Source organism: Peromyscus eremicus, chromosome 23, assembly GCF_949786415.1.
Source record: "Peromyscus eremicus chromosome 23, PerEre_H2_v1, whole genome shotgun sequence".
NCBI classification, from domain to species: Eukaryota; Metazoa; Chordata; class Mammalia; order Rodentia; family Cricetidae; genus Peromyscus; species Peromyscus eremicus.
Genome location: NC_081438.1, coordinates 29240765 through 29256006, shown reverse-complemented (window position 1 = coordinate 29256006; position 15242 = coordinate 29240765). Strand labels below are relative to the sequence as shown.

General features: G+C 47.5%; 1 protein-coding gene across 1 annotated transcript in view; it reads left to right on the top strand.

Moving 5' to 3' along the window:
- The window catches only part of Sdk1 (sidekick cell adhesion molecule 1), a 281083-nt gene that overhangs the window by 16496 nt on the left and 249345 nt on the right, over positions 1 to 15242 (top strand). The window contains exons 6-9 of the mRNA XM_059249807.1: positions 1360 to 1476; positions 2562 to 2729; positions 5915 to 6017; positions 9183 to 9359. Of these exons, the coding sequence (XP_059105790.1) occupies positions 1360 to 1476; positions 2562 to 2729; positions 5915 to 6017; positions 9183 to 9359 (565 nt within the window). The remainder of the gene's footprint in view (positions 1 to 1359; positions 1477 to 2561; positions 2730 to 5914; positions 6018 to 9182; positions 9360 to 15242) is intronic.

Here is a 15242-nt window from a genome sequence, read left to right as displayed (position 1 = left end):
TCATTTTTCCACCCCCTGGACAGAATCAGAAAGACTATCCAGTATATAGCTCATGCTTAATCTTTTTCTTTTGATCTTTTCCCTCTGTTTTAAAAAATATTCATTCTCTACTTTAGTTTTATTGAACAATTATAGTTCTTTTGTGGGTTTCTTTTATTATCCCATTAGCAGAAATACCTTGGCACCCTGTCTTTGAAAAATAAAATTAAAGTACAGGTTCTCACTGTATCTGTGGGTTTTCTTTCTAATCTCCCGCAGTTGTAACATTGTTCCTCTGAAATGAAGTAGAATTTAGTGGTTATGGAATTGCACCTTTCAAGTTTGCCCTTTTTTCAGAGGCAAAGTGCTGATATCGCAGGTGTGAGCACCACTGGGGAGTGTGGCTGTGTGTGCACAGGACTGGTGTCTCCCTGCATCGTGTACAGTGACAGCTAAGTTATTAAAATGCACGTGTGTATTTTGGTAAACTTAGGAGGTCACTGTCACTGACCCTTCCCAGAAGTCATATTTGTCCTTCACTGCAGAGCACCGGCAACCAATCTTGCTCCAGGCAGTTGCAATAATATTGGGTGTTTAAGGCAGAAACTTGAGTTTGCATCCACTAGGATTATTTAAAACCCACCTTGCGGCCATGGCCAGGGTGTTCTGATGCAGACTGACCAGGTAGTTTGAGTTTGTTTATTGTTTGTTAATTTGTTTTTCTCTGAAAGGTCTGGTAATAGATGCTGTAGACTTTCAGGGGCATGGTCTATGTTACAGCTAGATAGCACAGAAGGCATAACCTTGCAGGAGTGAATGGGAGTATATATGAGGTGTCTAGCTACCCCTACCCCATCATGTGAAAGAGAGGCGGGGGTCTGCAGTGGTGTGGCTGCTCTGGAGAACAGTGGAACATGGGCTGCATTTGATTCCAGCACATGCCTGTCTCGTTCCTCTTACTTGGGACTGTGAGGCTCTCACACTGCCTGCCTTTCCCCATGAACAAAAAGAAGCCATGGAGTGGGGCAGGGGTTCTTAAGCCTGTATGTCAGCTTTCAGAATGCCCCTGGAAAGTGTCATGGAACATGTCATCCCATGGTTGATACAGTCTGTCACCTAAAGGACAAAACCAATTGGTTTCTGTAGATAAACACACTTCCTGGGCCCTTGAACTTGGCAAAGGGCATCCACTTCCCTTTAGATGCTAAGCAACGACGGGTGATTCCTGGTAGGGTGACACAGGGTAGGAGCCACTCCTGAATGACTACTATTTTTCGACACAGTACCCTTCCCTCTGATTGGTCCTGCAAGACCTGTGTGGATTCCTAGGCAGGCTTCTCAGAGACGGTGCTGCAGCTCACTGCTAACCTCTCCCCACAGATATTGCTCCTGCCTTCACCCAGCGTCCAGTGGACACCAGGGTCACTGACGGGATGACAGCTGTCCTGAGGTGTGAGGTGTCTGGGGCTCCCAAACCTGCAATCACATGGAAGAGAGGCAGGTGGCTTTGCAGCAGCGTGGCTGGTGTGCGTGGCTGGTGTGCGTGGCTGGTGTGCGTGGCTGGTGTGCGTGGCTGGTGTGCATGGCTGGTGTGCGTGGCTGGTGTGGAAAACACTGGAAGATTGGCTGCATTGTTCTTTCTTCTCACACGTTCACTCAGTGAAAACTGAATGACATTTATTGGATGCCTCCGCCAGGGGCATCTAGCCAGGGTGCAGCATGAAGGAGACAGGTGACCCTGGGCTTCTAGAAAACTTGGGGACTGGAGAAATGGTTCAGTCAGTAAAATGTCTGTGACACAAGCATGAAGGTGTGAGTTCAGGTGCCAGTACCTGTGTAAAAAGTTATCATCCTGGCACAGGAGAGGCAGAGACAGGAGGATCCCTGGGCTTGGTGGCCAGATAGTCTAGCCCAGTTTCCAGCCATTAACCCTGTCTAAAAAAAAAAAAGTACAGCCTCTACATACATTCACACCATATACATATGGACGACTTATACATACACACATGTGTATTTACACACACAAACACCTCATGGACCAGTGGTTTTCAGCCTGTGGGTTGCGACCCCTTAGGGGTCATATAAGACCATCAGAGAACACATATATTTACATTATGATTCACAACAGTAGCAAAATCACAGTTATGAAGTAGCAATGAACAATTCTATGTTTGGGAGTCACCCCAGCATGAGGAACTGCATTAAAGGGTCACAGCATTAGGAAGGTTGGGAACCACTGCCATATACCCATACTTATTTTTTTAATTAGGAAAGTCAGTGGGCATTAGGAGTAGTAATGACTGTGTAAATACAGCTCTCCTTTACACAAGCCCTCAGTGAGTGCCCTCTGCCCACTGGGGCTCCTGAAGATGTAAACCCTGAATGTGAAGGAAGTGTGAAAAGCGGTCATCCGAAGGTAAGGATCCCATACACAGATCAGAATTGTTCCAGATCCTTGCCGATGATGAGGAAAGCGCTTCAGCTATGTTTGCACAGAATGTTCGCTTTGCTTACAGCTCCATCCCTTCTTTCCCCACCGGCTGCTGTACCTCTAACGATCCTCTTTCTCTCCTGCCCTTCAGGGAACCTCATTCTGGCCAGTGGCTCTGTCCGGATTCCAAGGTTCATGCTGCTGGAATCTGGGGGGCTGCGGATAGCCCCCGTCTTCATCCAGGATGCCGGCAACTACACCTGTTATGCGGCCAATACCGAGGCCTCTGTGAACGCATCAGCCACGCTCACTGTGTGGAGTAAGGACCGTTCTGTGTCACTGTGTCATCTGTGTCCCGGGGGTGTCAGTACCCCCTTAGATTTTCTCACTTAGTTCAAGAAGATGATTATTTTTACAGCTAATTTATAGAAATCTGTTGAGTAATTAAATTTTCTGTTTCTGAAAGAATAATTAGGAGACGTATCCAGAGAGTCCATGGCACTATTTCAAGAGTGGTAACAGATCGACTTTTGAAAATCAGTAGACTTATTATACCCAGTTGGCTAGAATAGCTAAAGTAATGTTTTGATTAATTTTATAAGAAAATTGAATCATCATTGATATCCTAAGGAAAGTGTTTTGGAGACTAAGGAGATTGCTCAGTCAATAAAAGTCTTGATGTGCAATCATGAAGACGTGACTTTGATCCCCAGCACCTACCAGGCATACACTTGTAATCCCAGTGCTCTAGAAACAGACACAGGGGTTCCTGGGGCTCACTGGCAACCAGTCTAATCTGGGGCTTCAGGTATAGTGAGGGACTCTGTCTCGTGAAATAAAGAGGAGAGTGTGGTTAAAGCAGACACCCGACATTGACCTCTGGCCTCTGCGTACACACATACACATGCCCATGCACACACACAAACAGAAGGTATTGTTTCTATACTATCTAGTATTAACTACATAAATGAAATAGGGACATAGAAGCCAACAGTAGGGACATCTTTATTCCTCCAGTCTTTATCATCCTCAGTGGAGGTCACTGGTCCTTGATGTACAGAAAGAATTATTTTCCATAACGTGACAATCCGAACACCAAATGTCCTGCCTCTAGTGCCGTGGTTCTCAGCCCTCCTGATGTCATGACCCTTTAAGTTCCTCATGTTGTGGTGACCTCCCAGCCATAAAATTATTTCATTGCTACTTCATAGCCATAATTTTGCTACTGTTATGAATCATAATGTAAATATCTGATATGCAGGATATCTGACATGTGACCCCTATGAAAGGGTCATTCAACCCCCAGAGAGGTCGAGATCCACAGGTTGAGAACTGCTGCTAAAGTACCTAAGTGCCCTTTCTTCCTGTGACCCCAGGCAACATTAGTAACAGCTCATTTTCAAACGGAAAAGCCTGGTGTGCACTAACAATCTCCATAAGGGTCTCTAGTGAGAGGGAAAGTTCAAACTCACTCCATTAACATATGAAGATATAGCCAGTTCTAAAGAACCACACACACACACACACACACACACACACACACACACACACACACACACTTCTCATATTTGCCATTTTTTTCTCATGCTGTCACTGTACATTTTGATAAATGACCCTTTTAATGGAATTTTTTAAGACTCTGTTTTGTTTTTCAATTACATGTATATCTAGGGGAGTGGAGGTATGCACATCACATGAGTGTAGGTGCCCTCGGAAGCCAGGAAGGGGCTTGCGATTCTCTGAAGCTGGAATCACAGGCAGCTCACCTGGGTGCTGGACACGGAGCTCAGGTCCTCTGCAAGAGCAGTGTGCACTCTTAATCACTGAGCCATCTCTCCAGCCCCAAATAACCCTTTAATTTTTTTTATTAGATATTCTCAAAACAGCCACAGTTTTTCTTTTATTTAAATTCCTACAATATTGGCAAAGTACTAAAAAAAAAGAGGTTTTGTTGTGTTTGGAGGTTAGAGTCAACCACATTTGATGCATGGGGAAATGTTAGCTTCACATTTTTCAAGCCTGTAGAAGAGGAAAATGTGAGGTCTGGCTCTCCATAGATCACTCTCCAGAAAGTTCCATGGATCTGTTGAGGATCAGTGTTAGGACCATGCTTAGCTAAGTGACCGTAAGTAAGCCCAGTGGCCTGTAGAGTTATCTAGGCCTCTCAGTCACTCTGCTCCTCAGTCACATGCCCTCTCATAGGCAAAGACCAGAGGGCTCAGCAACCTTTCCTGGCACACAGCTGGCAATTCACCATGCAGCCCTGGGACTCACATGTTCTAGTTCTGGGTATGACACCAGAGTGGTGTCCCCTGGCAGGAGTGTGACAGCATAGCACAGGCTGACTCCGGAGAAGCTGGCATCTGTAGTAGTAGCTATGGGTTCTGGAATCTTCAGATGTGGGGCAGCCAATGGGCCCTGCCTCTCGCCAGCTTTGTGGTCCTGGGCAGCTCACAGTAGGCCTGGGCATCCATGCTCACTCTCAAGAATTAGGAGTAATGAAATCATCATTAAATCAATCAGCACAAATGAAAGCACCTTCCAGAGTCACAGGTGCTATGTGGACACTTGAAAATTTTAAGACAATAATTATCTTAGCAAAGAATCTAGATTTATTTATATACTATTTATTTACTTATGTATTCATTACAACATCGGGGATTAAACCTAGGACCTCAACCACTGAGCTACATCCCCAGCCCTCTTTTTACTTTTTCTTTAGAAATAGAGTCTCAGTGTGTTTCCTAGGCTGCTCTTAAACTTACCCTGTAATTTGCTGGCCATGAACTCGTTCCAGATCCCAAGCTGGCCTTGAATATGTGATCCTCCTGTCTCAGCCTCCCTAGCAACTTGAGTGATAGGCCTCCACTTCTACCCTGGTTTAAGAATCCAGGCTTTAGGCCAGAGCGACAGCTCAGATAGTCAAGTACTAAACTTGCAACCATGAGGACCTGAGTTTGATCGTCAGAACGCACATAGAAGAGCTGGGAGCGATGGCACATGCTTGTCATCCCATGACTAGGGAGTGAGAGACAGGCAGATACTGGGAGCTCCCTGGCCAGCAAGCCTACCCTACTTGATGAGTTCCAGGCCAGTGAGAGACCCTGTCAGAAAAAACAAGGTGGACAGCTTCAGAGGAAGAGCTCCTAAGATTGACACCACACACACACACACACACACACACACACACACACACACACACACACTCCAAAGAGCCCAGACTCTAACCTGCAGCAGGGACTCCCTAAGTGTTTGCACAAGGTCTTTTGGAGACCTGGGATGACTTAGGAGTGGGCGGGTTAACTGACTTCGCTGCCACACAGAAAGGCTTGTTTTCCATTCCCTGAACATCGCTGAGCACTTCCATTTACACCCGTTTTGCCAAGATAAGAGAGAATTCGGAGGCTTTGATGTCAGATGACCAATTCATTATCCCCCCCACCCCCCGAGGGCACAGACTTGCACACTGGTGATTTCATCGGGCTGTGACTTGTGTTGTTTCAGATCGAACGTCCATCGTTCACCCTCCAGAGGACCGCGTTGTGATTAAGGGGACGACAGCCACCCTGTGCTGCGGAGCCACCCACGACCCTCGGACCTCTCTCCGGTTGCTCATCCTGTTCTCATTCTTTAGGACTTGTTAAGATTCCCCCGGTTAATGAAGGGAAAGTTGAGATGAGAAGGGAGAGTTTGGGGGTCTTTGATTTTAGCAGCAGATCCCTGATGATGGCATCTCCCAGTGGCAGGCTCCATCATTAATCACGGGAATCGGTCTTCCATTCCAGCCTTATGTATTATTTACAGTGGGCTATGCTCCACTCCATGGCTTCAATACAGTTTTTTGTGATTTTCCTGCCAAGGTTAATACACTGTCTGTAAAACGCACTTGTCAGGGACTGATACTTAATGAGACAAAAATCCAGAGGGATGGAATAGGATTTCAGTGGTGTTGACATGGGAGCTCTGCAATACTCAGGAGGGGTTTTCTATCCTGCAAGGATGGTTTTTCTGTATAGCAGGGAAAAGAAAGGTGTGCGGGTGTCCAAGGCAGTAAAACGGAAACACAGGCATAGGAGGGAGCCAGGCAGCTTGATGATTCTCTAGTGCCAAGCGGGACATCCTGTAGACTTGAAGCTGATGTTGATAATTGTGACTCGGGCTGGTCATGTGGCTCAGTTATAGAGTGCTTGCCTAGCATGCATGAAGCCCTGGGTTCCATCTCCATCAGTGCATACACCGGGCTTGGGGGGTGTATGCTTCTAATCCCAGCACTCCAGAGGTGGAAACAGGATCAGAAATTGAAGGTTGTCCTCAGCCATGTGATGATTCAAGGTCAGCCTTGGTTACAGGAAACCCTGTCTCTAAACAAAACAAACACAACCTAGGCATGGTAGTGCACGCCTTTAATCCCAGCACTGGGGAGGCAGAGGCAGGGGGATCTCTGTGAGTTAGAAGCCAGCCTGGTCTACATAGTGAGTTCCAGGACATTTAGGGCTACACAGTAAGACCATGTCTCAAAAGCAAAACAAAGTCTAAAAGCCAGGCCACTCGAGGTAAGGGCCTGGCTGCAGACAGTGGCCCTCAGCGGTGAGCTTTGTGTCAAAGAGCAGAGTAGTTGTGACTTTTCAGACTCAACTCTGAAAATAAATGAACCGGGAAGGGGGGTGGGCAGTAAATAGAGAAATGCATCACACAGCATCATCATCCCGCCATAGTTCTCAAAGGCCACACTTAGCAGAAAGGACGGAATTGGAGTTGACAGTAAGCAGAGCTGATGGCTGTTGAAGCCTGCCCTGAGAACTGGGTTCAGAGACTTGACCCTTCAGGGCAGGCATTTGGCAGACCATTCACTTCTACGTCCCCACCCGACTCCCCAGAGTGTCCAGGGCTGGAACACAAGTGTGGGTTAACTGCAAGAAGAGCAAATGGGAAACCCAGAGGAACACACAAGAAGCAACAAGTTAAAGGTTCCCTAGGAGACCCTGGGAGGCCCCCCCGGAGATCTCTTTTACACGTAGAGAATCCATTCATTGTAGAGGAGGCAGGGTATGATTTCACACAATGCTCCAAGAGCTCAGAAGCATCCCCTTGGATGGTCCCTTTGCGGCACTGAGCCCCCTTCTGTGAAGGACTTGGGCTGTCCCCACTTTAGAGGGCCCCAGGCTGTACAGGGCAGTCTGTCTTTCTCTTCGAGTGGGCTTTGCACGTTGTCTCTTGTGTTGCAGGGGGACCTCCTGTGACTAATTTACAGAAGTTTGTTTTGTGAATACGCAGGGCAGAAAGGGCCGGTCCATTTTGAAAATGTGGTCCAATTATTCTAATAAAGAGAAAGCCAGCACTTTCCGCTCATCCAGCCGTCGGTAGGCCTTGCCCAGGGACATGTAGGGCTGGACAGGCTCATAATTGAGTCTATATTGGAAAAGAAAAATGGGCTAAAATGGCCATAAAGCTTAAATGAGGAAGGAAGGTGGCATCAGAGAGAGCCTGCCCAGGGCGGTGGGACTTTAGCAGGACAGTTACAAGGTGCTCAGAGCTTTGCTCAGGAGGTGGGGTGCCTCTCTGGGGGTCTTAAGCAAGCATTACTGAGGCGGGAGAGCTGGGTGGGTGCAGTTCAGTAGGTGACAGCTGTGCCTCTGACCCACAGAGTCCCTGTCTCCCAGACACAAGCTCATCAGATTCACAGTCATCTTCATTGCCACATTTTGGGATTCTGTTTGTTGTATGTGTTGGGAGTAGTACATCTGTGATACACTTGCATACAGGTGTGTGTGTGTGTGTGTGTGTGTGTGTGTGTGTGTGTGTGTGTGTGTGTGTACATGTTTCCCATGTATATAGGCATATACATGTGCAGGTGCATGTACACCTGTGTGCACATACATGTGGAGGCCAGAGGTCGATCCTGTCGACCGATCTCCTCTTCATTTATAGAGGCCAGGTCTTTTGCTAAACCCGATTCAGCTAGTCTAGCAGCCCACTTGCTCTGGGAATCCCATCTTTTCATCTGAGTGAATGGATTACAGGGGGGCCACTATGCCCCCTCAGCTTTTATGTGGGTGCTGAGGAGCTGAACTCCAGTCTTAATGCTTGCACAGAAAGCCTTTATCCACTGAGCTGTTGTCCAGATCCTCCATCTAGTTTTGAGACAGCGTCTTTCACTTAACCTGGAGCTCACCAGTTAGACTAAACTGAGGGTGGGATCCCTGCCCCTCCCCCATCGATCTACCTGTCTGCTTCCCCATGCGCTAAGACTACTAGTGTTTTTATGTGGATTCTGGGAATTAAACTTAGGTCTTTTTTAATGAAAGGCCAACACTTTATCCACTAACTTACCCCTCCAGCATCACTGTCTTGTTTCAGTCACTGATTTATCAATCAGCTTTTGTATATTGTCCAAGATATCTCCTGCTCCCCACCATACCAAAAGACTCACCTTTTACAAAGATTTATTTTTATTTATGTCTATGTGTGTGTATGTGTCTGTGTGAATGTATGCTACATGTGTGCAATTGCCCAAGGAGGCCAGAAGACAGTGTCCAATCCCCATAGCTGACCTGGGTGCTAGGAACCAAACTTGGGTCATCTGGAATGGCAGGACACACTCTTAATCACTGAGTCATTTCTCCAGCCCAAAACTCATACCTTTAAAGGTATAAGTCGGTCATTTTTTACTCTGTTCTCCAATTCACCAGCTGCTTGCTCTTCTTCACTGTCAAGGAAGGGGCGGGATCCTGCTCCTGTTGCTTTTGTGATGAACTCTCTGCTTGGTCCACAGCTACGTTTGGAAAAAGGACAACGTGGTCATCACACCATCCAGCAGCTCGAGAATTGTGGTGGAGAAGGACGGGTCCCTTCTCATTAGCCAGACGTGGTCAGGGGACATTGGGGACTATACCTGTGAGATTGTGTCTGAGGGCGGGAACGACTCCCGAACAGCACGGCTGGAAGTGATGTGAGTACTGAGCCCCTCCCTGTCTCTACGCTTCTCAGCCCACACCCTCCCACATGACCTCCCTTCACCCATGGCATGCCCACTTGCTGTCCCAAGCCATTACCCTGTAGCCCGCACATCCCACCATTCAGCTGCACATGATGGCAAGCCTTTGCTTTTCCCTTCTTTTCTCACCTGCACGTGTGTATGCACACACATGAGCACATGCATGTTTGGAGCGGGGTGTGTGCATATGTTGGAGATGGGATGGGAGGTGAGGGGGTCAGAGGTCAACCTCAGATGTCATTCCTCAGGAGCTGCATTCCTTGTTTGTTTGAAATGCGGTCTTTCATTTTACCTGGAACTTTCTGGTATGGCTAGTCTGGCTGGCCAGGGAGCCCCAGAATCTACCCACCGCCACCTCCCCAGTGCCGCCATTGTAAGCATGTGCCACCACATGCAACATCATCTTTCAGTTTCTGGGGAATCAAACTCATGCCTTCATGCTCACAAGGCAAGCACTTTAGCATCTGAACTATCTCCTCAGTCCCTTCTTTCTCTCTCTCTTTCATTTTATTCCTCGTCCCCCCTTTCCCCCTTCCCCCTCCCTTTTTCTCCCCCCCCCCATTCCTTATGTGGCTTCAAAATCAAAATGTTTCATTCTTACACAGATGGTTAGATCATAGGTCAATGTCCCCATGGATCCTTCACATTTCCTGCATAGACACCCTGTCATGAGGGATGTTTACCTCATTGCCACTAAGTAAGGATGAGTTCCATGTGATTGCCCATCAGAGTTTCTGAGGGGGAAATGTCAGGTCTGTGTAACCAGAGCCAGGCAGCCACCTAGACCTCCAAGTTAAGTCAGCCCCAGAGACACCTCCATTAAGTCTTTTGCTTAAGAAAGCTAGCAACTGCTCCATTACTTCAGTCTAGACCTCCCTGCGGGTCCCCGTGTTCCAGTGGGAGCCGTGGAGAGCCACTGTGTTCTTCTCTTTCCTCAGCTCCCTCTGCGCACAGAGCAGGAAGCTGAAAGGCCTGCTGGCAGTGCCCACTTTTCCGATGTGTATTCATTTGCTTTATAAACATGTGTCCTCCCAGGAAATCCCTGAGCACACGAGCACACCATGCCACCTGCAAAGAAGGAATTGACACCTCGTAGTTGCCAGGGCAGGAGCCAGTGCATGATGCCCATCTGTCCACTCGGCCTGCCACTGCAGTGCATGCTGGGCCCACTCATCCCTGCCACTGCAGTGCATGCTGGGCCCACTCATCCCTGCCACTGCAGTGCATGCTGGGCCATTAGAAAGCAACTGTGAGAGGCTTTTCTTACAGCTCTGCCCCACAATGATGCAGGAAGGATTCTGAACTCAGAGAGCATCCCCTAAAGATAGCATCAGAACACTTTGCACCCAACCAAGCCTCATTTATCTCTGAGTCCTCAGGACCTGCGGAAGGGATTAAGAGTGAAGAAAGCACCTGCAGAGAGCCACACGAGGCCATCTGTGTATGCCTCATGTACTCAAACACGAACAAATGCAAGCTCTCTAAATCAGAGGAGTTTAAAGGGTTAATGAACGTGCTAGAGAGGTGTTAACAACAGTGCTCTTGCAGAGGACTAAGTTCAGATCTCAGCACCCACATTGGCATCTCATGACTGCATGTAACTCCAGGGGATCTGACACCCTCTTTTGGCCTCCTCCAGCACCCACACATACACGGCATACACACATACGTAAAAGATATAAACAATGAAAGTTTACTGAAAGGGCTGGAATGTGGCTCCATGGGTAAAGTACTCACCATGCATACACGCACACACCAAGTTTAGATCTGCAGCAACAATACTAAAAGCTGAGCACGATGTACACTTATAATCCCAGCACTAGGGAGAGGCACAGGCAGGTAGACCCCTGGGACTTGCCAGCCAGGCAGTTTAGCGGAATTGGTTAGCATAGGTTAAGTAATAGATGCTGTCTCAAATAATGAGGTAGAGAGTGATTGAGGAAGATACCAAATGTCGACCTCTAACTTCCATATTGCACACACACACACACACACACACACACACACACACACACACACACACAGACAGAGACAGACAGACAGACAGGGAGAGAGAAAGAGAATGATATAGTACCCAGTCCAGAAAGCTTTAGTGTACATTCAGAAACTGAAACAGGAACAATCCCGTTCTACCTCCTATCTGCCCTTCTCCAGGGTGACTCTGATTCTCATTAGATGCTAGTCATCCATGGGGAGCAAAATCACCCTAGCTAGCCATGATGAACCTGGAGCCCAGCCAGTGCAGACCTTGAGAGCAGCCTTGGGGCCCATTTGGCTTTGGGCAGCCAGAATCTCCTCCACACCCCTGTCAGCATCGGGGCCCTCAGATCAGTGAGCTCTCTCTGTCCCACCCGGTCCTCAGCCCCTGGCTGCTTCCATGATGTGGTTGTGTCTTCTGTTCATGTCACCCGAGGGTCTCTGCTTCTATGTCCTTTAGTGCCAACTAATTTTGTCCTGGCCCATCCTCCCTCATAACATCACCCACACTGGGAGAAACAAGGCTACTATCTCAAGCCCTCCCCTCCCACTAGTCCCTTGGTCATAAATGTTTGCATTCCAGGTGCCTGGCATACAAGAGGTGCTCAATAAATGCACAATGGCTGGTTGCTGGCTGAAGGCATGTAGAAACGCAGTAATGAATATGTTTTAAGCTGTTTGCTGACCTCCACTCCTCTCTTACCTTCAGGGTGTGTCTTAGGAATAAACATATAGGTGCCCGCTGTCAATCAATCAGAAACCCAGCTCCACTGCCCCCACTCAGCTCATGATTTTAAAAAAAAAATCATTTTGATGATGTTGGAGAACACCGCCCGTGAACTTGCATAATTCTCCATACTATTCACATTTTTTAAACTACCTTTGAGAACCCTTAGATCATCCAGTCTGGGTATCAAATAAATATGTGTTAGCAGCTCATAAAGGCTCCGTCAGCAACAGCCCAATTGCGTACTTCCAATATAGCACGTTCTTTTTATTCTGAGCTGTTTTTATGTTCTACTGATTTACATATCTTCCCTGCTATTTACTTATTTGATTTCCTCTAAGTAAAATACATTTTTCAGCAAATGTTGCTGTATGTATAAAATAATAGGCTTTCTGCAATGGTGAAACACCTCATCGCTAAAGATAGAAATATTTGCAGACCTGTGATTCAAACCAATTTGGGTGCCACGGGCTGCAGAACCGATTCGGAAGGCTGTTGGCCCCTGGGAGTTGCTGGTGTAATAAACACAGTGCTCTTCCAAGTCGGGATGAATGGGAGAATGGTACATCTTTAGATCCAGAGAGCTCTTGGAGCAGGGGAGATGGTTCAGTCAGTAAAATGCTTGCCAGGTGGGTATGAGGACCTGCATATAGATTTCCAGTGCCCTTATGAAATCCTGGGCATGGTAGCATGTGATTGTAATCCCAGAGCTGAGGAGGCAGAGACAGGCCTGTCCTGGGAGCTTGCTGGTGAGACAGTCTAGTGGAATTGTTAAGCTCCAGGTTCAGTGAGCAACCGTGTCTCAAAAACAAGATATGGTAAGGGACAGTGGGCTGATTCAGTGAGTGAAGGTGCCTGCCATCCAAGCCTAGTGACCCGAGTTCAATCCTCATCTCTGACAGAAAGGTGGAAGGAAGAAGTCCACTTTATACAAGCTGTTCTCTGGTGTCCACATGCCCTTGAGCTTGCACACATGCACACATACACATAAACCACAGACGCACATACAAAGATCTGAGGACATCACAGCACCAGCGATGGCCAGAGTAATGATAACAGTAACAATTCAGGGATGTAGGGCATCACATGCTTCTCAGAGAACCTTCTAGTCCAGCTCTGCCACATTTCCACGATTACTCAGATAGCAAATAAATAAATAAGAAAGAAAAACGTGAATATTGCGAAAGGAACTGAGAGGCACTTAGGACTGAACAGTGTCCTTCAAAAGCCTGGGAGAGCCTGTTTCCCCCTTTCTCTCCACTCCAGTTAAAAGCCATTTTGTTGAATACAGGAATTAGGGCTGGGGAGATGGCTCAGTCGGTAAAGCCTTCACCTTGCAAGCAAAAGGACCAGAGTTTGATTCCCCAGAACCCACATTAAAGAAAAAAGACAGACATGGTGGTGCACACTTGTAGTCCCAGTTCTGGGGAGGCAGAGACATGAGGGTCCCTGGTGCTCCCTGGCCAGCCAGTGTAGACCAATTGGTGAGTCCCCGGCCAGAGAAAGACCCTATCTCACAAGTAAAAATGTCAACAGCTCCTGAAGTTCAGTACCTAAGGTTGACCTCTGCCCTTCATATACATGTGCAGGTGCTTGTGTGAGCACACACGCCAGCAAGCTCTCATATACATACATGCATATACACACACATACATACAGAGAATAATTGAAGTGAGCTTTTAAAAACAAACCATCCAGTGGGATGTCCCCACACTTGTTTGCTCCATGGTTGATCATTTAGCACTGAGCTTTGTCTCTGCTGGAAGCTGGCTGAGTGATGCTCCCTGCCCACGATACCGGTAGCAAGGCTGCTGACTACAACAGAGCCCCCAGGAGCCAGGACGACCAGGGGTCCTTCCCACCTTACTGTGGGGCTCAGGGCAGGTTGCCTTACTCCTCTACCTCAGTTGGCTCAGCTTACAGACTGGACATGGTGGCACTGACCTCACAGGACTGTCATGGAATGGAATCAGCCAGTATTTCTCCAGTCCTGTGTTGAACCCAGTGGAAAAGAGACTCTCAGGAATTTAATGGTCCTACGGTTTCCTCTCCACCTCAAAAAGCAACATTGTCTCTCATGCTTGGGGTCTCTGCCTTGAAGCAGGGTGCTTCCATCCCTGAGACTTCATGTTACTTTTGACCAGCTCCTCATGACCATCTGACATACTAGAAGTGACTCCTGCCTCAGTCAAGCATATAGTAGGTGTCTAAGTAAACCTCACTCCACTTAATAAGTTAAAACAGGAGAGTGTATTTTGTGTCATCCAGGACAAGCAATGTATGTAGGCTCTGACCTATCCCCTCTCTAAAATTCATGGTTTGGTGACATGTCCTATACATTAGATGCAGAGATCTTCATCATTAAACATTGTCACCTCGAAGGCTAGAGTTGTAGCTCAGTTGGTAGAATAGTTGCCCAGAACATATGAGACCCTGGGTTCAATCCCCAGCATGGGATAAAAGCAGGCTTGGTAATACTCACTTGTAATCCCAACACTAGGAAGGCAGAAACAGCAGGATTCAAAGTCCAAGGTTGGGCTTGAGCTGTTGCTCGGTTGACAGAGTACCTGCCTGGCATGCACAAAGCCCTGGGTTTGGTTCCCAGCGCAGAATAAAACTAGATGTGGTGGTGGTATGTGTCTGTAATCCAAGCATTGTGGGGAAAGAGGCAAGAGGATCAGAAGTTCAGAGTAGCTCGATCATACAGTGAGTTCAAGGCCAGCCTGGGATACATGAGACTGTCTCCAAGTGAGTGTATGGAGGAATGATTCACTGAATGGAGTGCTCTGCCTCCACAAAAGCTGCCTGTGCATGGCAGCCTCCCTGTGGTTTTAGCACCCTGAAGATCGGGGGAGGGAAGGCCTGGGACAAGCTGGATAGCTAAACTAGCCACATCAGTGTGTTCCAAGTTCCAGTGAGAGATCCTGTCTCAATAAAGTGGAGTGTAACCAAGGAAGACACTGAGGTCAGCCTCAGGCCTTCACATTCACGTGCACACATGTGCAAGCATACACATACACACCTACATCATACATACAGATCATTCTTGACCACATTGCAAATTGAAAGCCAGTCTGGGCTACCTGAGACCCTGTCTCAAAAACAAAAAACAAACAACCCAAAACATTCTCATC